Genomic DNA, 23,977 nt, shown 5'->3' with positions numbered 1-23,977 from the left:
GGAATAATTTAACCCTTCTAGAATATCCTACCAAACAACATGAGACCGTATATTATTCTCAAGCACCGCTGGAATATATATTAAGACAGAAAATATCATTTGCCATAAAGCAAACGGCAACATATTTATAAGAGTAGATATCAAATACAGATGTGTCCTCTGACCATGATGGAATTCAATCTAGAAACTAGTAACAAAAAGATAATAGGTAAATTTCAAAACACTTGGAAATCGAACAATACACTTCTAAATAATCTATGGGTCAAATAAGTCTCAGGAGAAATCAAAAGACAAAGTAAAGTGAATGAAAATGAAGGACAACATGTAAAATTTGTGGAAAGCAGCTAAATTAGTGCTGAGAGAAATTTAAGGCTAAGTACTACTTACAACAGAAAAGAGGAAAAGTATCAAACCAATAATCTAAGATCCCATATCAAGAATCAAAAAAGAAAAGCAAAACAAACTTAAAGTAAGGAGAAGAAAGGAAATAAAGAAATCAATGAAATTTTAAAAAGAAAAAAATTGATAAGATTAATGAAACAGCTGGTTCTTTGATGAGATTAATAAAAGTAACAAACATCTAGCAAGGCTGACAAAGACAAAGAAGACATAAGATCCATGTTATCAATACCAGGAACAATATAGGTGATATCACTAAAGACTGTACACATCAAAAGGACAATAAGGGATTGCCAGAATGACTCTACACACACAAATTTCACAACTTAGATGAAATGGACAAATGGACTGATTCCTCAAAAGGACACATAACCACATTTCACTCAACGAAGCACATAATTTGAATAATCCTATAACCATGAAATAAATTGAATTAATAACTTTAAAACTCCCAATAGGAATGTTTAGAACTAGATAGTTTCACTCAGGAATTCTATCAAATGTTTACAGAATGATTAATACCAATTATACACAATCTTTTCCAGAAAACAGAATAGGAGAAGCACTTCCCAATTCATTTTATGAAGAGCTTGTATTACCTTGATACTAAAACCAAAAACAACAACAAAAAAGACAACTACAGGCCAATATCTTTCATGAATATAGACACAAAATTACTCAACAAAATATTAGCACATAGAACTCAGTAACATATATGAAAAGAATTATATGCCATGACCAAGTGAGATTTATTTCAGGGACAGAAAGCTGGTTCAATATTTGAAAATTAGTGTAAACCATCATACTTACAGACTAAAGAAGAAAAATCATATGGTCATATCAAATGATGCAGAAAGAACATTTGAGGCCGGGCCCAGTGGCTCGCGCCTGTAATCTCAGCACTCTGGGGGGCCAAGGCGGATGGATCACCTGAGGTCAGGAGTTCAAGACCATCTTGCCCAATGTGGTGAAACCCCGTCTCTGACTGAAAATATAAAAATTAGCAAATCATGGTGGTACATGCCTGTAATCCAGCTACTTGGGAGGCTGAGGCAGGAGAATTGCCTGAACACGGGAGGCGGAGGTGGCAGTGAACTGAGATCGTGCCATTGCACCCCAGCCTGGGCAACACAGCAAGATTCTATCTTAAAAAAAAAAAAAAAAAGAGGCCGGGCGCGGTGGCTCGCGCCTGTAATCCCAGCACTTTGGGAGGCTGAGGCGGGTGGATCACGAGGTCAGGATATAGAGACCATCCTGGCTAACATGGTGAAACCCCATCTCTACTAAAAATACAAAAAATTAGCCAGACGTGGTGGTGGGCGCCTGTAGTCCCAGCTACTTGGAAGGCTGAGGCAGGAGAATGGCGTGAACCTAAAAGGTGGAGCTTGCAGTGAGCCGAGATCGCGCCACTCCACTCCAGCCTAGGCAACTGAGCTAGACTCTATTTCAAAAAAAAGAGCGAGCATTTGAGAAGCTCTAACACCTATTTATGATTTTTAAAAACTCGGAAAAATACAAATAGAAGCGGAACTCTTTAACTTTTGTTTTTGTTTTTTTGTGAGATGGAGTTTTGCACCGTCTCCCAGGCTGGAGAGCAGTGGCATGATCTTGGCTGATTGCAACCTCCACCTCCGGGGTTCGAGCAATTCTCCTGCCTCAGCCTCCCAAGTAGCTGGGACTACAGGTGTGTGCCACCATGCCCAGCTAATTTTTGTATTATTTAGTAGAGATGGGGTTTTGCCATGTTGGTCAGGCTGGTCTCGAACTCCTGACCTCAGGTGATCAGACTGCCTTGGCTTCCCAAAGTGCTGAGATTACAGGCGTGAGCCACCGCACCCAGCCAGAACTCTTCAATTAATAAAGAAAATCTACAAAAGCATTATGCTTAATTGAAGAATGAATAGTGCATAGTCAAGCACTGATGGAACATACATCTTACCACTGCCACTCAACACAGTGCTGGAAGTTCTCTACAGTACAGTAAGGCAAGAAAAGAAAATAAAAAGCATAAAGATAAGAATACAAAAGGTAAAACTGTCTCTATTTGCAGGTGACATAATTGTCTACATTAAAAATTTCAGGGAATCTACAAAACTCTCCTACAACTAATAAGTGAGCTCAGTAAAGTTGCAGGATACAATATTAACATAAAAATCAACCGTATTTGCCGGGCGCGGTGGCTCAAGCCTGTAATCCCAGCACTTTGGGAGGCCGAGAGGGGCGGATCACGAGGTCAGGAGATCGAGACCATCCTGGCTAACACGGTGAAACCCCGTCTCTACTAAAAAATACAAAAAACTAGCCGGGCGAGGTGGCGGGCGCTTGTAGTCCCAGCTACTTGGGAAGCTGAGGCAGGAGAATGGCGTAAACCCGGGAGGCGGAGCTTGCAGTGAGCCGAGATCCGGCCACTGCACTCCAGCCTGGGCGATAGAGCGAGACTCCGTCTCAAAAAAAAAAAAAAAAAAAAAAAAAAATCAACCGTATTTGTATTTACTAGCAGTGAACATGTAGATACCAACATCAAAAATATAATACCATTTGCAATCACTCAAAAAATGAAGTAGGTGTAAATATAACAAAATATGCACCGTATTTGTATGCGGAAAACTGCATAACACCAATGAAAGATCAGAAAAGATCTAAATAAGTATTTGCAAGTCACCTATCTGTCAGAGGGCTAGTATCTACAATATATAAAGAACTTTCAAAACTCAACAGTAACAAAAGCAAACAATCTAATTAAAATATAGGGGAAAGTCAGTTCACCAAAGAACATATACAACGGCACATGAGCACATAGAAAGATGGTCAATATTGTTAGCCATTAGGGAAATACAAATTAAAACCACAGTACTGTATCACTATACACCTATCAAAATGGCTAACATTAAAAAAATACTAACACCACCAAAGGCTGATGAAGATGCAGAGAAACTGGTTCACTCATACACTAATGGTGGGAATGTAAAATAGTATAGCTACTCTGGAAAACACTTAAGCTGTTTCTTAAATAACTAAACATGCAACTACCATAGGATCTAGCAATTGCACTCCTGGGCATTTATCTCAGAGAAGTGAAGACTTATGTTCAAATCTGGAAGCAAATGTTTACAGTAGCTTTATTCACAATAGCCAAAAAGCATAAACAACACAGATGTCCTTCAACAGGTGAACAGGTGGAGAATCTGTAGTATATTCATGTCATAGTTTGTAAACTCAGCAGTGAAGAGGAACAAACTATTGATACTTGCAACAACCTGAAGGAATCTCTAGAGAATTACACTGAGTGAAAAAAGCCAATCCCAAAAGGTTACATACTGAATGGTTCCATTTATATAACATTCTTGATATAATAAAATTGTAGACATGTAGAACAGATTAGTGGTTGGCAGTGGTTAAGGAGGGGATGGGTACAGGAGGCAGGTAGATGTGGCTATAATAGGGCCTCATAAGGGATCTTTATGGTGATGAAAATGTTCTGTATCTTCACTGCATCAATGTTAACATCACAATTGTGATACTGTACTGTAGTTTTGCAAGATTTCCATTTGAGAAAACTGAGTGAAGAGTACATAGGATCTTTCTGTGTTTCTTTTTAAAAAATATTATTAAAAATTGTGTTTAGGCTGGGTGCAGTGGCTCATGCCTGCAATCCCAGCACTTTGGGAGGCCGAGGTGGGCCAATCACTTGAGGTCAGGAGTTTAAGACCAGCCTGGAAAACATGGTGAAACCTTGTCTCTGCTAAAAATACAAAAAGCAGCTGGGCGTGGTGGTGTGCGCCTGTAAACCCAGCTACGTGGGAGGCTGAGGCAGGATAATCACTTGAACCCAGGAGGCGGAGGTTGCAGTGAGCCAAGATCATACATACCCTTACACTCTGGCTTGGGTGACAGAGACAGACTCTATCTCAAAAAAAAAAAAAAAAAAAAAAAACAGAAAAGAAAAGAAAAGAAAAAGAAAGAAATTGTGATTAAAAAAACGTAATACTTACCATCTTAACCATTTTCAACTGTACAGTCCAATAGTGTTAACTGTATGCATATTGCTGTGTCACATATCTCTAGAGGTTTTTTCACCTTACAAAACTGAAACTCTGTTACGCACTGAAGAGCAAGTCCCCATTTCCCCCTCACCCAGCCTCTGTGTCTATGAGTTTGACTACTTTTAATACCTCATATAAGTGGAATCATATAATATTTGTCATTTGGCTTATTTCACTTAGCATAAGTCCACTAGGTTCATCCATATTGTAGCATGTCACAAAATTTCCTTCTTAAGGCTAAATAATATTCCATTGCATGTATATATACACATGTTCTTATTCATTTATCCAACAATGGCACTTTTTTTTTTTTTTTGGCTATTGTAAATAATGCTGCAGTGAATATGGGTGTGCAAATATATCTTCAAGATTCTGGATTCAATTCCTTTGGATATATACTCAGAAATGGGATTGCTGGATCATAGGGTAATTCTATTTTTAATTTTTTGAGGTACTTCTGTTTTCCATATTGGTTGCACCATTTTACATTCCCAAGAGTGCACAAGAATTCCAATTTCTCCACATCTTTACTAACACTTCTCATTTTCTGTTTTTGTGATAGTGACCATCCTGAGGGGTGTAATGTAATGCCTTACTGTAGTTTTGATTTGCATTTCTGTAATGATTAGTGATGCTGAGCATCTTTTGATATGCTTGTTGACAATTTGTACCTCTCCCTTGGAGAAATATCTATTCAAGTCCTTTGCCCATTTTTTAAGCAGGCTATTTAGGGTTTTGTTTTTGTTTTGCTATTGAAATGTAAGACCTCCTTCTATTTTTGGAATTTAAGCCCTTATAAGATATATGATTCGCAAGTATTTTCTCCTATTCCATAGGTTGCCTTTTCACTCTGTTGATCATGTTCCTTGATGCACAAGCTTTTAAGTTTGATACAGTCCCATGTGCCTAGTTTTATTTTTGTAGCCTGTGCTTTTGAGGTCATCTCTTTTTATATTATTTCTTACAAATGCATGTGAATCTACAATTATCTCAAAATAAAAAGTGTGTAAGTGGTATGCAGTATCTGTTCTTCTGTGTCTGGCTTATTTCACTCAGCATAATGTTTTCTAGCATAGTACCTACAGTTAACAATAAAGATTGTGTACTTGAAAGATCAGTAAGAGGGTAGATCTTATCAGGGCAGGAGGAAACTTCTGGAGATGACTGATAGGTTTATGGCATAGATTGAGGTGATGGTTTAATGAGTATATACTTATCTCCAAACTCATCAAGTTGTATACATCAAGTATGTACAGCTTTTTGTATGTCAATAGATCAAGTAGATCAAAAAAGTGTACTTAAAAATAGAAAAATAATACCATTAACAGTGTAAGTGAAGATTACACAGTCTAATCTCTTCACTTTATAGTTGTGGAAACTGAAGTCATAAAGACATATTTAAGAAAAGGGATAAATAAATCTGCAAAATACAGATACTTTTTTACTGGCAGTCTTATTAATCTGAAAGATATAACCTATATTATATGTTAATCATAATCAGCTCTTAGAAAGAGAACATCCCTCTTAGGTTGGACTACGAAAGAAAGTAGATAGGTTATATAAATAATCATGCTAATACATTATAATGATTCACTCTTAAACTTCTTAACTCAACATTTAAAAGTATTGCAATTTCAGTATATTCAATGTATGTTGTATTTATAGCACTAAAAGTCTCATAGTTTTAGTGATCATATGAAAACTTAGTAAAGATTTGACCGTTTTTGCAAAAATTAAGAAACTCCACGAAATAAAAACATTTACAACTTTACAACTAGAAGGATACTGTGCAGTAAGTACTACATTACTCTAAACAGATGTGGCTCTTCAAATAAGGGGAAAATATCTCCACACACATTTTCATTAGTATCTGAGTGACAGCTTCTTGAATTGTTCCTTTTAGAATCTTGCTATGGAAACCACAGCTTCTACAACCACAGTCCTTGCAGAATTTGCTCTGGTACCTATTGCCTTAACTCGCTACTCTGCCTAAAACAGATGCCTCAAGAGCATTTATCTTTTGAGGAGAAACAAGCATAAGCCATTACTCCCACCCCATGTTAGCTCTGTTTTGGTATTTTTTGGCCCAAACTATACAAAAAAGCCAAGTGCACTTCAAACTGGGGACTGGGGGTGGGGCGTGCATTGGAAGTTGCAACCTGAAGAACAGCATAAGAATCACACACTGAAGGTCAAGCTTCTCTTCTGTTTGATGTAAAAACAACAAAAAGAAGACAAACAACACAGAAAACAGTATGCAAATGCTATCCTTTCAAATGGGTTTTTTACTGTCATCTACATTTAAAATGCTTAGTCCATTATGGATTTCTCATTTCCGATGTATTTTAAAGATGATTCAATGGCACATGTTTTACTTACCTAAAAGAGGAAGTAAAACTGGGTAGTTGTAAGGCATCACAAAGAGGTTTACACAAGTTAAAGTCGTACTGGCTTTTAAATAACCAAATGGATATCCAAGTTCATTGTACTTTCCACTGCTAGTAACAAACACCTGAGAAGAACATGAAGTAATGCACAGTGATGACAATAAGGATTTTATGTCAAACCAAACCCACAGTAACATTCCATAGCAGCATCTATGGCACAATTTGATTGTAATTTTAAAATAGCAATAGTGTTTTTAGCCTATGGTTATGTCAAAATATATTATACTAGGCCAGGCTCATGTACTAGGATTACAGGTGGCTCACACTTACAATCCTGGCACTTTGGGAGACTGAGGTGGAAAGACTGCTTGAGGCCAGGAGTTTGAGACCAGCCTGGGCGACAAAGGGAGACCTTATCTCTACAACAAATTTAAAAAATTAGCCAAGTGTGGTGGCACGCGCCTATGGTCCCAGATGCTTGGGAGGCTGAGGCAGGAGGATGGCTTGAGCCTGGGAGCTTGAGGCTGCAGTGAGTCATGACTGTGCCACTACACTCCACCCTGGGTGACAGAGGGAGACCCTGTCTCAAAAAAATCATACTAAATACGAATGTTCAGATTGCAATTCGTCTATAAGTTATATTAAGAAATGAAACTATACTATGCAACAACCATTCAGAGATCACAGGCCACATCAACGGTACCCAAATATTTACTTACTTAGCAAAATGAAAAAAAAAAGCTGAAATACTGCTAAGAGGAAACGAGCCACTAAAACAAATTAACTTCTCAAAAGAACAAGTGGTAACCAATGCAGACTGCGAGGAAAATAGAACATAGTCCCATGCCTGAAGCATGAAATTACAAAAACAAAGCCTACTTAAAGGATTATGTAAACAGTCTTCATTGTACTATTATTAAGTCTTTGTTCTATGCTCTTTGCTGCCTCCTTCCCCTACCCATTTATTCATTTTTCTTTCAATAAATATTTACGGAGTTACGTATTATAATAAGCCAGGCACTGGTGCTAATTATTTTGAGGCAGCAAAGAGATACTTTGGGTCAACCTGGAAGGCATTTCTCTTATAAATTATGCTGGTAGTGGCCAAGTGCGGTGGCTCACGCCTGTAATCCTAGCACTTCGGGAGGCTGAGGCAGGTGGATCACCTGACGTCAGGAGTTCTAGACCAGCCTGGCCAACATGGCAAAACCCCATCTCTACTAAAAATTGCAAAAATTAGCCAGGCGTGGTGGCGCGCTTGTAATCCCAGCTACTCGGGAGGCTGGGCAGGAGAATCACTTGAACCTGGGAGGTGGAGTTGCAGTGAGCTGAGATTGTGCCACTGCACTCTAGCCTGGGCAACACAGCAGGACTCCATCTCAAAAAAAAAAAAAAAAGTTACGCTGGTAAACATTCAGTGAAGATTAAAACATTGATCTTCATTCCATGTGACTATTTTCTTACTCCTTATTGATTTCCTGATGTGATTCCTGTATCATCAGCCCCCATACAGTTGATACGTTGTGCTGGGGTCCCCTAGCTGCCATGTTTTCTCTGTTCCATTTTCAGTTTTTAGTCCAAACCACCAATATATACTTTTGGAGACCTGGACCTTTACTTTTCCAAAGTCCTTTGGCAGAATTGTTTACAATAAAAGTCAAACCCTGACATTTAACAGAATCCATTTACCTTGCTAGTTCTCGCTACCACCAATATCACCTACCAATTCACTACCTTCTTATAATACTAAGTTATCACTAAGAATAAGTTGTTATAATTTATGTAATGTAATTTATGACCCCACAGAACATGAGTTGTACTAAAACATGAGTCTACTAGATATTGTGTCATAATTTGAACGATAATAGAAACAGATAACTGCAATAAACCATGCTGGATTTTATTTCCTAAGTGTGTATATTAGAAGAGAGGAAAAATTCAGAGGAAAAAAGAAAGATTTAAAAAATCACATGCACAGGCCGGGCGCGGTGGCTCAAGCCTGTAATCCCAGCACTTTGGGAGGCCGAGACGGGCGGATCACGAGGTCAGGAGATCGAGACCATCCTGGCTAACACGGTGAAACCTCGTCTCTACTAAAAATACAAAAACTAGCCGGGCGAGGTGGCGGGCGCCTGTAGTCCCAGCTACTCGGGAGGCTGAGGCAGGAGAATGGCGTAAATCCGGGAGGCGGAGCTTGCAGTGAGCTGAGATTCGGCCACTGCATTCCAGCCCGGGTGACAGAGCGAGACTCCGCCTCACAAAAAAAAAAAATCACATGCACAAGGCAATCAAGGGTCAGCTCTATGATTCCCATGAAAGGAAAAGCACTGTATTTTGTTTCTTTCTCTCTTTCTCTTTCCTACCTTCCTTGGCCCCTTGAGTTTTTCCAAATTCCTCATCAGCCACAGATTCATAGATTTTTAGGGTTCCAAAGGATCTTTAGAGCTAGTTCAGACAAAATAAGTGCCTAGTGCAAGGCCACATAGTTGGTGACAGAGCTAGGGTTAGGCTCTGGTCTCCTTTGTGGTTTTGCCATATTTCCTGGCTACTGGTTCATTTTACTCTTTTTCACTACCGCTAATTCATCACATTAAGAATACTCTAAAACAAAGTAACATGAAGTACAGGAAAGAGGCAAATGACATATTTAAGGGGTTGTGCAGGAGCAAGGACAGTATTTCTTAAGTTTCTTGGAAGAAGGTTTCCAAGAAATGTGCTATATAGAAAAGAGGGGTTATTTTAGGGAAAAGCTATAATTTATAATTTTATTTGCTTTCATTGTAAAAATGTTTTTCAACCCATAAATTCAAAGGTCATATCTTTATTTTAAATTAGCAATCTATTATCCATATTTCTACATTTCTAGCACTTTTGGGGTAAACTGTAAGTATATAGCTCAATGAATGCTCACAAAGTGAAAGCACATGTGTAAACAGCACACGAGTCAAAAAACAGAACATGGCCAGGCACAATGGTTGATGCCATCATCCCAGCACTCTGGGAAGCCGAGGTGGGAGGATTGCTTGAGCCCAGGAGTTTGAGACCAGCCTGGGTGACACAGTGAGACTCTGTCTCTATTTTTAAAAAAATTTAAAAATTAGCCAGGAATTGCGGTGTATGCCTGTAGTCCTAGCTCCTTTGCGGGGGGCTGAGGTGGGAGGATCACTTTGTTTGAGCCAAGGAGGTCGAGACTACAGTGAGCCACGATTGTGTTACTGCACTCCACCCTGGGCAACAGGCTGGACGCTTCTCAAAACAAAACAAAAAACAAAAAAGAAAAGAATGAAAGAAAGAAACAGAACAAAACCAGACATCTCCTTGTGTCGTCTTCTATCCACTACCTTGTATCCCCCCAAGAGAAACCACTATCCCGACTTCTAACAGAGTAAGTTAGTTTTACCTCTCTCTGAAAGTATATAACATAGAATCACACAATACGTAATCTTTTATGTCTGGCTTCTCTGCTCAGTATTATGTTTGTGAGATTATTCTGTTTCTTGTGCTTTTACATTCTTGCTTTAAGCCTGCTCCTTTTTTTCTAACTAGTTGTAGCATCTTGAGAGAATTTAAGTAGCTTACAGACAACTTGTAGCAATAATCTCACATTTTAAGATAAAACAGATGGCAGTCTGAAAGTGTTCCTTGCATAAATAGAGCCTAACAGTTACTGATTGCTATAGAGTCCTATATATTAATAGAAGTAGAACATATATCTTTACAGTTTAGAAATAGAACGTACATCTTTACAGTGTAGGGCTTTTTTGTTGTATCCACATAAAAAGGCTGTGACTGCCATCTCTGAATTTTTACAAATTAAATTCCATAGGTGACTCTATTAACCAATTAGCAAATCCTTCTAGCTTAAGTGTAACACTTGGAAGAGCCAGTGTATGATATCTCTATGCATTTGTCTCATCCAAGTTGCAAAATCCACACTACACACATTAGTGTGGTTTGTACTACAGGATGAAGACTTTTATTATATTACACTGATACAGAAATTAGTTTCAAGGCTTATGGTTCTCTGGCTAAACTATTCTGTACTCCCAATCTGTCAAGTTCAAAGTAAGGGCTACACACCTTGTTTCAGCTGCAGATGCCATACCTGAAGTGAATTACATCCTTTAGATTAGGGATTCTTAAGCTGGGGTCCATGGGTAGACTTCAAGGGGTCCCCCAAATCCTCAAATATATATGTTTCATCAGACTCTATTGCTTTAAATGGCAATGTACAGTAGACTAATGATTCATATTAGTCTGAAATTATTTGCCTGGCCCTGTTGCTTATTTGACAGCATTCATGAGAAACATTATTAACAGAGACAGTCCAATTATTTTGAGATTAACCTTTGAAGCTTCTTAAAACAATTCCCAGACCCTAGAGTGGTTACAGACATTCGGCTAATAGGTAAGGATAAGTACCTGCCAGCAGGTATGGGGAGACTTTCGTTCCAAGATATACTGGGTTAAGGGCGAAGGTTCAAGTTCATATTTGTCAAAAGGAAGTTTGTCTATTACCATTGGCTCACAATCTATACAGGAGAACCTCACAACAGGATGAGATGTTCGTGGAGGCTAAAACAATTTTTTAAAAAAAGCAGAAAAAATGGTTAGGTCTCAAAACAAGCTTATATTTCTGACAATTCTGCAAGTCCTTTTATATTTTGTTACATTATCACTGAGATACAGACTACCATTTTGAGAAAGAAGATTACTAGACCTCTAGGAACCACCAGTGGCTTCCATGGGAGGGCTCAGATTCTTTACTATCTACTTGACATTAGAAAGAGGAAAGGTAAATTACAACACTCATATCCAAAATTTCAATGAATTGAAAAAAACTGTTTTGAATATGTTTAAGAAGTTATTATGAGTCGTAGGATGAATGTTGAATTTCAGATCTCTTTTATGACCTCCAAGAATTCCCTGCCCTTCATTCCTTTGTACCATGAGGTTACAGATAGTCCAGATACACTGGGAATGAAGAAATCCATGCAACTTTCTAATAAGGTAATGAGAAGGCTAAAGCCATGAACAAGCAAGATGAAAAATAGTAGAGGGATGGAAAGGGCAAGATAGAGACTGATAAAGAGCCAGTCACAATGCCAGGGCCCAGATGGATTTTTGCAGCATTGCTAACACCAACGTGTTTGCCTTGAATAGCTGGAGCTGGGGATGCTTTGCGCTGGGCTTCGAAGGCCTGTGTACCTGGGGTACTGGAGCAGATTAATGGAGAAGCCATTTAAGTAACAGGTTTAGCTTGTGTGATTGGAGAGCACCAGAGAAATAAAGGCGAACAGCAAGGGCAACATGGAGAGAGAGGGACACAGGACAAGTCCCAGAGACAAAGTAAGAAGTGGGTCAGCCTATTCTTGTTGAGAAATCTGTAAGGCTGATATGAATATGATAAAATACCTCTGCTTCCTTTATAAAAAGAAAAACATATTCATTTGCCTTTATAATTTACAATTTTAAGTTGTTTAGGGGTTGAGAAAAATAGCTCTTAAATGAACTTTTAAAGATGGAGGAATGGTAACATGAGCTATGTGTGAATTACTTGTAATGTCTTTTATTCTATTTTGTTTTTTCCTGACTTAGTTTTAATTAACCTCGTGAAAGGTTACTGACTCCTTAGATTTGAACAGGCAAAAATGTAATAAAGACAAAAGTGATGACTTGTTGCTAGCAAAATGAAGTAAATTTGCCATAAAGCCTATACTCTGGAGTTTGGAAGGGCTGACGTTTCACAGGCGTAACACCTTGAAGCCCTGAGGAGAGGAGTGGGACATTTACCCTCACCCACAGCAGGGGCCGAAAGGATTCTTCAGTCTTACATTCAGGTCTTTCATGGCCACTTCTGAAAAAAGCGCAGAAGCCTAAAAGCAGTAATCCAGGAGAAAATGCAATTCACTGTCAGAAATTTCTAAAACTGAGACAGAATATAGATTAACTGAACCAGGAAGATGTTAAATAGAAGTAGTGATTTGTTTGTGTCCCCTCCTGAGCCCACACTAGGGAGATTACTCAGGCCTTCTTACAATTTGGGGAAGGGGAAAGAAGAGAAAAGAGAGAGTGGGTTTCACACCATCTCCCTTATTACTAGACACTGCCCTCCCTCCAAAAGAAAAGCCAATTGATTTGGCACTAGGAGCAACTATAATAGCAAAGCCTCTCCTACCAAATGCAGTGACCAAAAAGACAAGTTCTTGCCTAGAGATTATTTTTTAAATATTGTTTAATTACCCATCATTGAAAGGTATATTGCTACAAAAGTCCATTGATTACAAAAAGATGACAAGTAGGAAGAAGTAGAATTTTGAATATGCTTTTAATATGTTCCCAGAACCTATCCAAGGTGCAAACTATGTTCAGACTTCCTGAGGCTGTGCATGAAAACCAAGGCCAGTACAGTTTAGACATTGTGTTTGCCACATAAATCAAGTCAGCTGCTCTGAAATGAAAACCAAGTAACAGATTATAACAGCATCAAAAACAGCAATGTTTTAACATCCAAAAAGGGCAGCTCAAGTGGTAAAGGCAACTGAAGAATGACAAGTATCAGAAAATAAAGGAAGTCCTCCTTTGATTTTAGGCACAAAGCTAGACTTCCAGTAAGAGACAGAAGGCAAAGGAGGGAAGACTTACTTGCCTGTGGCGTGGCCTCAAAGCTATTTTAAAAGGTTCACTGTAATTAGAAAATTGAAAATCCAGAATGATGTTTACCTTTTTGTTTTATGACACTTACTAGTGAAGGTAAATTCTGATCTGGCCAAAAAGATTCTGGAATTGGCCAATGTCCAACAGGAACACCAGTTTTAGAGTTAGGTCGTACATAAATGAGTTTATGACAACTATGCCATGGCTGAGCAGCAAATGAATTGCTTGGCCTAGATGAATCCATAAGTCCATCTAAAAGTTAAACAAAAGACAAACTAAGGTGTGAATTTCTTTTTACAGCTGCTGATCTTCTTGTTCAAATTTTCCAGCTGAAAGCAAAGTCCAAAATAAAACAAGAACAATGATTCATGAAAAATGAAAGAAAAAAAAAGTAACTCTACTAGGATTTCTAAATGTTCTCTCTAGCAACTCTTTTCATCTAATCTATCTCTTCTAACCCAACAACCCACCCCCCACCATTCTTAACCTAGTAAGAGAATATGCAGTTATGCAGAAAACTATGGTAAAACTGGTTTTAAATTTTCTGAGACTCGTACACATAAATTAAAAACATCAAAACAGTACAGTTATTTTTCAAGAATTCAATTACTAAATTAGGCAAATGAAATTGTTCACTCCCTGGTATAGTTTTCACATTTCTGGAATTGACAAAAATAGATCATAAATTCCATTTATATAATCTTTCTATTTCCAAATACATGGAAAAAAAGTGTTGTCAAACAATTAGACCGAATGACCACAGAGGCAAAATAAAAACTACCCAAATTCACTTAAAGATATAAGAAATGCAGACAATGTGTATATAGTTGAGGGGAGCACAAAGCAAACACATCAAGTTTATCATGGGCTAATTCACTATGGTTTCCACCATCAAAATTCCATGGACAATAGGTGTTGCATAATGCTGAATAATGTATCCTGAATGCATTTTAATAATTTAAACTAGCATATTTCATTTCCTTCCTCCTTTTCCCCCCACCCCAAATCAGGGCAAGGTAGAGCTATATGACCTTTTAATGGTAATATTTGTAAAAGATATGTTTTAATGATTTGAGTCTCATTTTTCTTAAATTACCAGTCATTTGAATAACTTATTTAAGCATTACTTTAAACAAGTAATTTCTTTAGACTAGGAGATTTAATGGGTCCACTGTGCACTAGGGAAAAAGACATGTAATGGCTTTGGAGGACCCCCCTTAGGTTGAGCTCACAATTCTGACAATGTATATTTTTCTGAGGAAAGGGTTCTTAACTTTCATCAGAACCTGAAAGGTTAGTAACTCTGACAAAGGAGAACTGGAGCTAGAAAAAAAATCTGAGCCATTTACATGACACCAGATCCCACTAGGATTTCAATATGTAAGTTCCCAGTTTATGCTAAGATAGTGAGCACGAAATTTTGGATTGCTAGCAGTATAACATGCCCTTCCTACACAGTTAATTTAAAATAGGCTGTGGAGCCTCAGTCTTTTATGGCAGATGTTCTTAACTTGGAGGTCCAAAAAATCCCTGAGATTATATACAAAATTGTGGATGTGTTACTTATGTCTGTATTTATAGGGAAAGCGGTCTATATTTTTTCCAACAGCTTCTCAAAAGGATGAGGAACTAAAGAGCAAAACAACAACAATAACAACAACAACAAAAGAACAGGAGCCACAGGATCCACTGCTTCAGACAGAAATGTATAGCTTTCTGCCCTTATGCATTTGACTCCTTTGTTCTTGGTCAAGGCAATTAAAACATATAAATCAGGCTAGACAAGCACTGTGGTAATAATAATGGAAAATACACACACACACACACACACACACACACACACACGGACTTCTTAGGAGCTCTGTTCGTGCAATGCATTACCATGGAAGTCTTGCAATGCATTACCATGGTGCTTGTTTAGTTCCCTGATCCCTTTGAAATCCATCTGCATTCAAGTGATCACAAACATCCATTCACAAACTATCTGGAGATTCACTACAATTTAACTTTCCCTATGCAAAAGTCACCCTACTTTCATCAATTCTTGGATGTCAAACTTTCTGTGAAATCTCATTTGGAGAAAAGGTTGCTCAACCCTTAACTTCAAAGTGAAAAAGTGACGGTAAAATACTAGTGTAGGATCTTAGAGAAGATGAGCAGTTCCTGGATAAACATTCATAATTTCTTGCTGAGGTGCAGAAACTGACACATATTTCATAAAGATGGCTTAGCATATTTGGCACTCACAAAACAAAAACCAGATTATTATTTAAGTACATACCATAGTGAATCTCCAGACATTTTGTGAATAGAGAAGTGAATGAGTCAGTGCAATCCAAAGACTGGGACCAGAGAATATAAAATGCACCAGGAAAAGGATAACACATTCTTAGGAACATCCAACATGAAATTAAAGTTGTTAGAATTTGGCTACCTGACACATACACATAGGCAGTGAACGTATGGTAGTTGTTTGGATGGATGTTTGTAACCACTCAAATGCATGTGGACAGTGAAGACTGTGTCTATAATAATTTATTTAATGTCTTCTCATTCTCCTATATACACTTTAGGGTTAAAAAAGTTTATCTACTATACCTTCTCCAATAGGAAGTGGATCTGGTCCTGTTTTTTCAAAATTAATAACTACACCACTCTGAACTTTTTGAACTAGAGATTCTAAACATTGATTCAACATTCTTTGTGTTCTCACACAGTAGGAGCGACCTATCCCAGAAGGAAAAATAAACAGCACAAGTTTGATCAAATAAAATATAATTTCATAATATAAGCATTTTAAAATCCTAAAATAGGGTTTGAAATAATCATAACTACATTGGCAGCAAGTATCATACCAATGATGACTTTAAGCAACAGAGTTAAAAGGCTTTGAAGGAAAACAAGTAAAGATTGGATATGGCATTTAATGAAAAACATACTCTATGCTCTGAATTTTCCTTCAGAAACGGTAAATATTGCCAATACCTCCTGTGACTTCACACATCTGTGTGATGGCAGATTCATCAGTTGGTACGCTCCCTAGTTGCTCTGGTTCGGTAGAAGCCACTCCAGGCAAACGCAACACCAGGGCAAATAACCTTTGATCCCAACGAAAAGGTTCTTTGGTTAGTTCACTTCCAGGCAGAGGGGAATTCAAAGGAAGATGGAGCTGATAAGGCAAAAATGTGAAAAGGTTCATCATAACAACCCACATAAAAATGAAGAAAGAATTAAAGGGTTGACTTTTTCTTTCATGTAACTCAATAAAATTAAGCAATCTTTCAAGGATTACCAAGATGGGTGATTTGACCAAATTTATTCTTAACTGGAAATGCCTCCCACAGAAATAGCTACATGTTCCCTGCCATTTAAACAAAATTAAAAAAAAAAATCTCACCTCTTCTTGAACACCAGCAGTACTTGTTAACTTGTTTCCATCTGTGATGGTAATTAAAATAGATGGTTCTAAAAAAAATGGATTTCTCCCCTAAAATACATTTAAAAAGCATTAGAGCCATGTAAAGTAATAGAAGTGTATTTAAACTTTTACATTTGCCTTGCCAGTGATCTCTCAAGAATATGATAAAATTTGTCTGGATAAATAAGGAAGAAATGATCAGGGAACGAAATAGGTGGGAATCAAAATAACAACCATTGAAGAGGTAACATTCAGTATAAACTGAGAAATTCTTATAATTCAGGAACTCCCCAAACCATTAACATTTAAATACCTCTCTCACTGTGCTTTCCAAGTAATCATAAAATAATATTACAAGATTATACTGGCATTACCATCCACCCTCATGAATCATTCACTTGAGTCAAAATCCTGGCACAGATAGGACACTAGTGACTTACGTGCTGCAACCTGGAGAGTGACTCTGGTTACTGTGAGCACAGACTTTAGAGGAGGAAAGGACAATGGGAGCAACAGCAAATGCTACTCTGCCTTCTTATCCTAGAGCTTTTTCATCAAATTGGGAGGGGCAGAGGAGTTAAGGACACTGAAGGTTTCTTTCCAATTGTCTTGTTCCGATATTTCTCAGCCGTTTATTCACATCATTCTCAAACATCTGATTATCTCATAGTAGACAATTTTAGCTATTCTATTATCAAGCCATATGCAAGAACCAAAAGAAGAGGGATTTTTTAAAAGCATATATTTAAAAGGTAATATGAATCTCATTTTTGGAGGTTATGAAAAGTAGCAGAAAACTCAGTAACCATGCCCAATTTTAAATTCTTACCCCAAGCCACCAAAATAAATTAGCTGTACTCACTCCAATTTTTTTTTACCTGTCCATAATTGTCTATTCCAGATATTAATCTATTGAGATTTAACAAATCAAATGAGGATCTTAGAGCCTGACCAAGAGTAGTCAGTCCAGAAGCCTGAAGATTTTTTAGTTCGCTCATGAATGTTGCATGATTTTCCTTCCAACCAGCCTGCAAACCAAACATTTACAAAGAATTTCTCAATTACACAATGAAAAATATATAAAGCACGAACATAAACAGCAAGTATCAAAACTCTAAGAAATTAACCACTCCTTAACCTAATTCTATTCCATATCTTCACTGATCAGGTAGAACTAAAGCAAGCAGTTTCGGAAAGACCTGCTAGCTCTAATGATCAACTGCAAAGAACTGAAGTCAAAAATACTTCGTCCGTTATGGCTGAAGGACTGTGGCTCAAGAGGTCCAGTTTTCTGTTCAGGCTCAACCAAACCTGCCAACACACCTGTTACCCTAGCTTGACATTGATGGTAAGCATGGAGTAAGGGGCAGAGGAAGGAGTAGTTATTTTTTAAATGCATTGTCCTTGGTAGAGACAAACAATTAGCTATATTGACTGTCTGAGCTACATTAATTCTTCTAACCAAGATTCTTCCACCCAAGCAATATTTTCACTTTTAAGCAAGAGTAAAGAGGGAATAATAGGAATAGAGCCACACTGATTTGGATATAACCCTTCTGGCATCTTCAAGCATTCAGAAAGCCCAAGATCTAGAATAAGAGGAGAAAGAAAAAGAAACAAAAAGTTTTGGCAAAGAAGCAGCGTCCCCTAGCCACGCCCAGCAGCTATGAACAGCAGCAAACAACCAAAGATCCAAGGTCAACAGCCAACATGCTGTGATTGATTGCTCTGTAGAATAGAAGGAAGGAAAGGATCGTGCTGACTGGTCTGAGATGGGTATAAAAACAAAGCAGCAAAAAATGCTGAGAAGAGAAGCTAAAAGAAGGTGGCAGCTAACAGGAAGTCACAGAGGAATGGGCCAGCAAGAAAGAGAGAAGACAGCACAGCTTGGCAACAGAGTGGAACAGCCACTTGAGCCTCGGAGAGCCTGAGAGCAGCAGTGTGATATGCTAAATGCTGAAGTTATGCCAACCAGGCCAGTACAGCGGGAGGTGGAAAACAAGAGCAAATGGTACCGAGATATACCAAACCATTTGAATTTCACATTTAGCTGAAGGCATATAGTCCATTATCCATGCAACTACATCAAACACTCTTTTCTGGTTTCATGGTCTTTCAGAGCAATTTGGATTAGTAGAATGACTGAGAAGTAAGAAAGGGGTCAGGTTATTGGCTATGAACCCTGTTATGAAATACCTGTGTGACCTTGAGCAAACCAGTCGGCTTATTAGGACCTAAGTTGAAAAGGAGGATGATCTGATAAGCAGGGACACTGTCCTAAGGCTGAGAATACCACCTCGCAGAGTCATTCACATCGTAATCTGTGAGAGTGGCGCCCCCTAGAGTTAAACAGAACACAACCTGCATAACCCTACAAGGTGAGGGTGATCTTGGTTAAGATTCACTCCAGGCCCAATAGCTGGCGATTCTTGTGAAATTAAAGATGTGCTTAGCTTGTTGTCTTTTATTTTAATATTCCTAACATATCCTATAGGTCGAAGCACTTAAAGGTTAAAACTTTCCAGGTGCTCTTTTGGCCAATTTGTATATATATGACTTTTAGCACTGGGAATATAGGGAATGAGAATAACTCTTTATGGCCCAAGGAAAATCTTATTGGACTAGATAGTGAAAAGGAAGCATTATGGTTTAAAGTGTCTTTTCAAATACCTGGAACTATCAGTAGTTGATTATAAATCATGCAGAATTAGGAAATGAGATTTCTTCTTTGGGGTAGAAGAGAAAGGTGTACATTTGGGTGGAGGAGAGGATCAATTCTTTCTTGTATTATTCAACAATTTTTTTACTGACAAACTATGCTATACTTGGCAGAATGCTACATGCTGGGGATATAGAGAGGAATGAGCTCTTGAGGGGTTCCTGCCACAAAGGAATAAGAAATGCTTTTATGGAGACTGAAAGAACAAGTGACCTGAGAGTGAGGGAAAGCTTCTCACTGAAAATGGGACATTTGAGAAAGCCTGATGGGATGAAGTGAAGATCATGAGACTCACTGATGTGAGGGGTGGAGGGGACTGTGTAAGAGAAGAGAACAGATAAAAGGATAGGACTTACTTGAGAACCACCAGTAATCTGATTATCATTGCTCTGGGCACATGGCAGGAGGCAAGGCTGATTAAGATAATTTGGGTTCTGACTATAAAGTGCTTTGTACACCATGCTCAGCAGATTGGATTTTATCTGCTGGCCCTGGGAAGAACTCAAGGTTTTAAATCCGGGGAGTGGTATGATCAGATCTGTATTTCACTAAGATCTCTGCTGGCAGTTGGAGAATAAATTGTGGGGTGGAAGGGAGGCTGAAGCTTGAGGCAGGGAAACTGGTTTGGAGACTGCTGAAAGAGCTTCATTATGAGAAAAGTGATGAAAGCCTGAGTTAGGGCAGTGGAGATGGAGAGGATGTTGCAGATTAAAGAAGTATTTCAGAGGAGGAGTCCTAAGGATTTAGTAGCTAATTAGAGGGACAGGTGAGAGAGAAAGGGTCATGCATTATGTTGAAGTTTCTGGCTTTCACAAACTTGTAATGGTGGCGGGGGTCCTTTACCCTGAAGCCATTCTATAAAATTGATTCTTGTTTTTGGAGTTAATTCGTTTAGCAATCTTATTTCCACACTGGAAACAACGGTTATATATCAAATTTGAACTCCTGAAGGGCCATGTGGTAGTTCAAGGTATAATTTTTAAAAACTAGTGGACTGTTTGGTTTGGTAAAGGGCTAGGATAAGATTTGGGTACCACTTCATGACTCATCATGATTTAAAATAATGTGTCCTGATTGTTAGTGGTGTTATTCATCAATCTGTCTTCAAATTTTCCTTTAGAATATGGAATGAAAGCATTTTACAAATATTAAGTTTCCTTCCTTCCCTCCTTCCTTCCTTCCCCTCCCTCCCTTCTCTCCTTCTCTCCCTCCCTCTCTCTCTCTCTCTTTTTCTTTCCTTTTTTTTTGAGATGGAGTCTCACTCTGTAGCCCAAGCTGGGGTGCAGTGGCACGATCTCGGCTCACTGCAACCTCCACCTCCCAGGCTCAAGCGATTCTTGCATCTCAGCCTCCTGAGTAGCTGGTACTACAGGCGTATGCCACCATGCCTGGCTAACTTTTTGTATTTTAGTATATTCGGGGTTTCACCATGTTGCCCAGGGTAGTCTTGAACTCCTGAGCTCAGGTGATCCACTTGCCTTGGCCTCCTATAGTGCTGTGATTACAGGAGTGAGCCACTGTGCCCGGCCCAAATATTAATAGTTTCTGTATCTAAATCTCTGACATTGTTTTTAGGTTAATTCCTATTCTTTGCAATGAACTGGATGATATGGGAAATTTTTAATGCCACTCCTACCTCAGTACTACAAAGTATGTAGGCTACATTTACTACCAAGAGCAATTAACTCTTTGGTAGGGGTCCAGCTCCCTATATCAAGAGAAGAACCAAATGTCTCTACGTCCATTGCTCAACATGCTGAAGGAAAAAAGGCCCACAGATTTACTTAAGTATTTAGAGAATCTTATTAATGTGATAAATTTCTTCCAAAAAGATAATTATAAAGAGATAGTGAGTATACATTTATACTCTCCGTTCATTGCTTAATTTTTTTTCACAAATGAATTCAGGACAGCTAATTTGCCTCCTTAATATGGTTTTTTCTTTTAAATTACTTTACTCCAAAGATATTGTATTCTTATGTTAGTAAAAACCTTCACTCCTGATAATAACTTCTATACATTCTTACAGAACTTTACTGCTTACAAAGCACTTTCCCACTTCACATTGGCTTAGGACAACCCTATAAAATAGGCATGGCATTAACATCCCTATTTTAACAGACAAGGAAGAAGTGAAACATAGTTATGTCTTGTTTATGTGGTGGCAAGTCACATTCTACAGCTGCACTATCTGATACAGTAGCTTTTAGCTACATGTGGTTATTTAACACTTGATGTGTGGTTAGTTCGGATTGAGATGTGATGTAAGTATAGAATGCATTTGGCATTTTGAGGATGCAGAACAAGAAATGCCAAAATCTCATTATTTTTGTACTGATTACATGTTGAAATGATAATGTCCTAGATATTTTTGGTTACATAAAATATTTTAGTAAAATTAATTTTACCTGTTTTTACTCTTTAATGTGGCTAGTAGAGTTTTTAAAATTATGTGTATGACTGGCATTATATTTCTATTGAACACTGATGTTCCTAAAAGACCTGAAGTTGAGGTATGAGAGCCTGGCCTTAAAAGCAGCAGACAGTAGACACACTACAGAATCCAAGGCAGGGGTAAACAGAAAATCAGTCTGATAGTTACATACAGGACAGCCTGGAGGAAGGTGAAGCTGTAGTCAGAAGAAGCTAGGAGGTTTGAGGCCAGGCGCGAAGGCTCACACCTGTAATCCCAACACTTTGGGAGGCCGAGGTTGGCAGATTGCTTAAGCTCAGGAGTTCGAGACCAGCCTGGGCAACATGACAAGGCCCTGTCTCTACCAAAAATACACACACAAAAATATAGCCGGGTATGGTGGTGCGCACCTGTGGTCCCAGCTACTCAGAAAGCTGAGGCAGGAGGATCACTTGATCCCAGGAGGTGGAGGCTGCAGTGTGCCATGATCATGCCACTGCACTCCAGCCTGGGTGACAGAACCAGGGCCTGTCTCAAAAAAAAAAAAAAGGACGGGGAGGATGACGGGGGCAGAGGAGGAGGAGGAGGAAGACGAGGAAGAGGAGAAGGAGCAGCAGCTAAGAGGTGTGAATAGTAAGTCACACCTGGGGAATCAAGACCTGAATTAGGGCCGGGCGCGGTGGCTCAAGCCTGTAATCCCAGCACTTTGGGAGGCCGAGAGGCGGATCACGAGGTCAGGAGATCGAGACCATCCTGGCTAATACGGTGAAACCCGTCTCTACTAAAAAAATACAAAAAACTAGCCGGGCGACGAGGCGGGCGCCTGTAGTCCCAGCTACTCGGGAGGCTGAGACAGGAGAATGGCGTGAACCCGGAGGTGGAGCTTGCAGTGAGCTGAGATCCGGCCACTGCACTCCAGCCTGGGCGACAGAGTGAGACTCCGTCTCAAAAAAAAAAAAAAAAAAAAAAAAAAAAGACCTGAATTAGTATGGAAACACAGATGAAAGAGTTAAATGAGAAACATGTGAAACAAATAGGACAGGACTTGGTGATAGAGCATGGGGCCAAAGGACAGACAGTAAAAGATGATTACAAGAGGCCTAAAGAATGGAGGTTTAGGACAAAGGAGTAACTTGGGATGGGTAAATCCTAAGCTAAGGGTTTATTATCTTCACAGGTCAAATTTTAAAAGTCTCTCCGAGGTAAAATAATCATGATGATGACTAAGGATAGCTAATATTTATCAGTGCTTACACGTTAGGAACTCACTTATACTAAGCATAGCATGTAATATACATCCTTCTTACATGAACCTCACAGCCACTCTCTGGGTAGGTGCTGTTATTATCTCCACTTTATACATGAGCATACTGAGGCTTGGGAAAGCGAAGCAACTTGTCCAGGCCAAACAACTAGGAAATGGCACAGCCAAGATTTGAATCCAGATAACCTAACTTCAGAGCTCACCAATTTAAACCACTCTTCCACACATTATGGATATCGGCATACCTCATTTTATTTTGCTTTGCTTTATTGCACCTCACAGATATTGCATTTTTTACAAATTGAATGTTTGTGGCAGCCCTGTATTATCAGTGCCATTTTTCCAACAGCATGTGCTCACTTTGTGTTTCTCTGTTACATTTTGGTAATTTTTGCAATATTTCTAACTTTTTCACTATTATTATATCTTTTATGGTGATCTGTGATCAGTGAGCTTTGATGTTACTATTGTAATTATTTTGGGGCACCATGAACCATACCCATATAAGATGGCAGTGAACTTAATCGATAAATGTTGTATGTGTCCTAACTGCTCCACTGACCGGCTGTTCCCTATCTCTTTCCCTCTCCTCAGGCCTCCCTATTCCTTGAGACACAACAACATTGAAATCAGGCCAATGAGTAACCCTACAATGGACTCTTAAGTGTTCGAGTGAA

General features: G+C 38.7%; 1 protein-coding gene across 1 annotated transcript in view; it reads right to left on the bottom strand.

Moving 5' to 3' along the window:
* Positions 1 to 23,977, bottom strand: part of INTS6L (integrator complex subunit 6 like) — a 62,278-nt gene that overhangs the window by 18,973 nt on the left and 19,328 nt on the right. The window contains 7 exon segments of the mRNA XM_033201634.1: positions 6,822 to 6,954; positions 11,252 to 11,404; positions 13,575 to 13,738; positions 16,085 to 16,213; positions 16,472 to 16,655; positions 16,884 to 16,973; positions 17,783 to 17,932. Of these exon segments, the coding sequence (XP_033057525.1) occupies positions 6,822 to 6,954; positions 11,252 to 11,404; positions 13,575 to 13,738; positions 16,085 to 16,213; positions 16,472 to 16,655; positions 16,884 to 16,973; positions 17,783 to 17,932 (1,003 nt within the window).

This window comes from Trachypithecus francoisi, unplaced genomic scaffold (genome assembly GCF_009764315.1).
Source record: "Trachypithecus francoisi isolate TF-2019V2 unplaced genomic scaffold, Tfra_2.0 Lachesis_group6, whole genome shotgun sequence".
Lineage (NCBI taxonomy): Eukaryota > Metazoa > Chordata > Mammalia > Primates > Cercopithecidae > Trachypithecus > Trachypithecus francoisi.
Note: the sequence above shows the minus strand (reverse complement) of the source record. Positions and strands in the feature narration are given on the sequence as shown.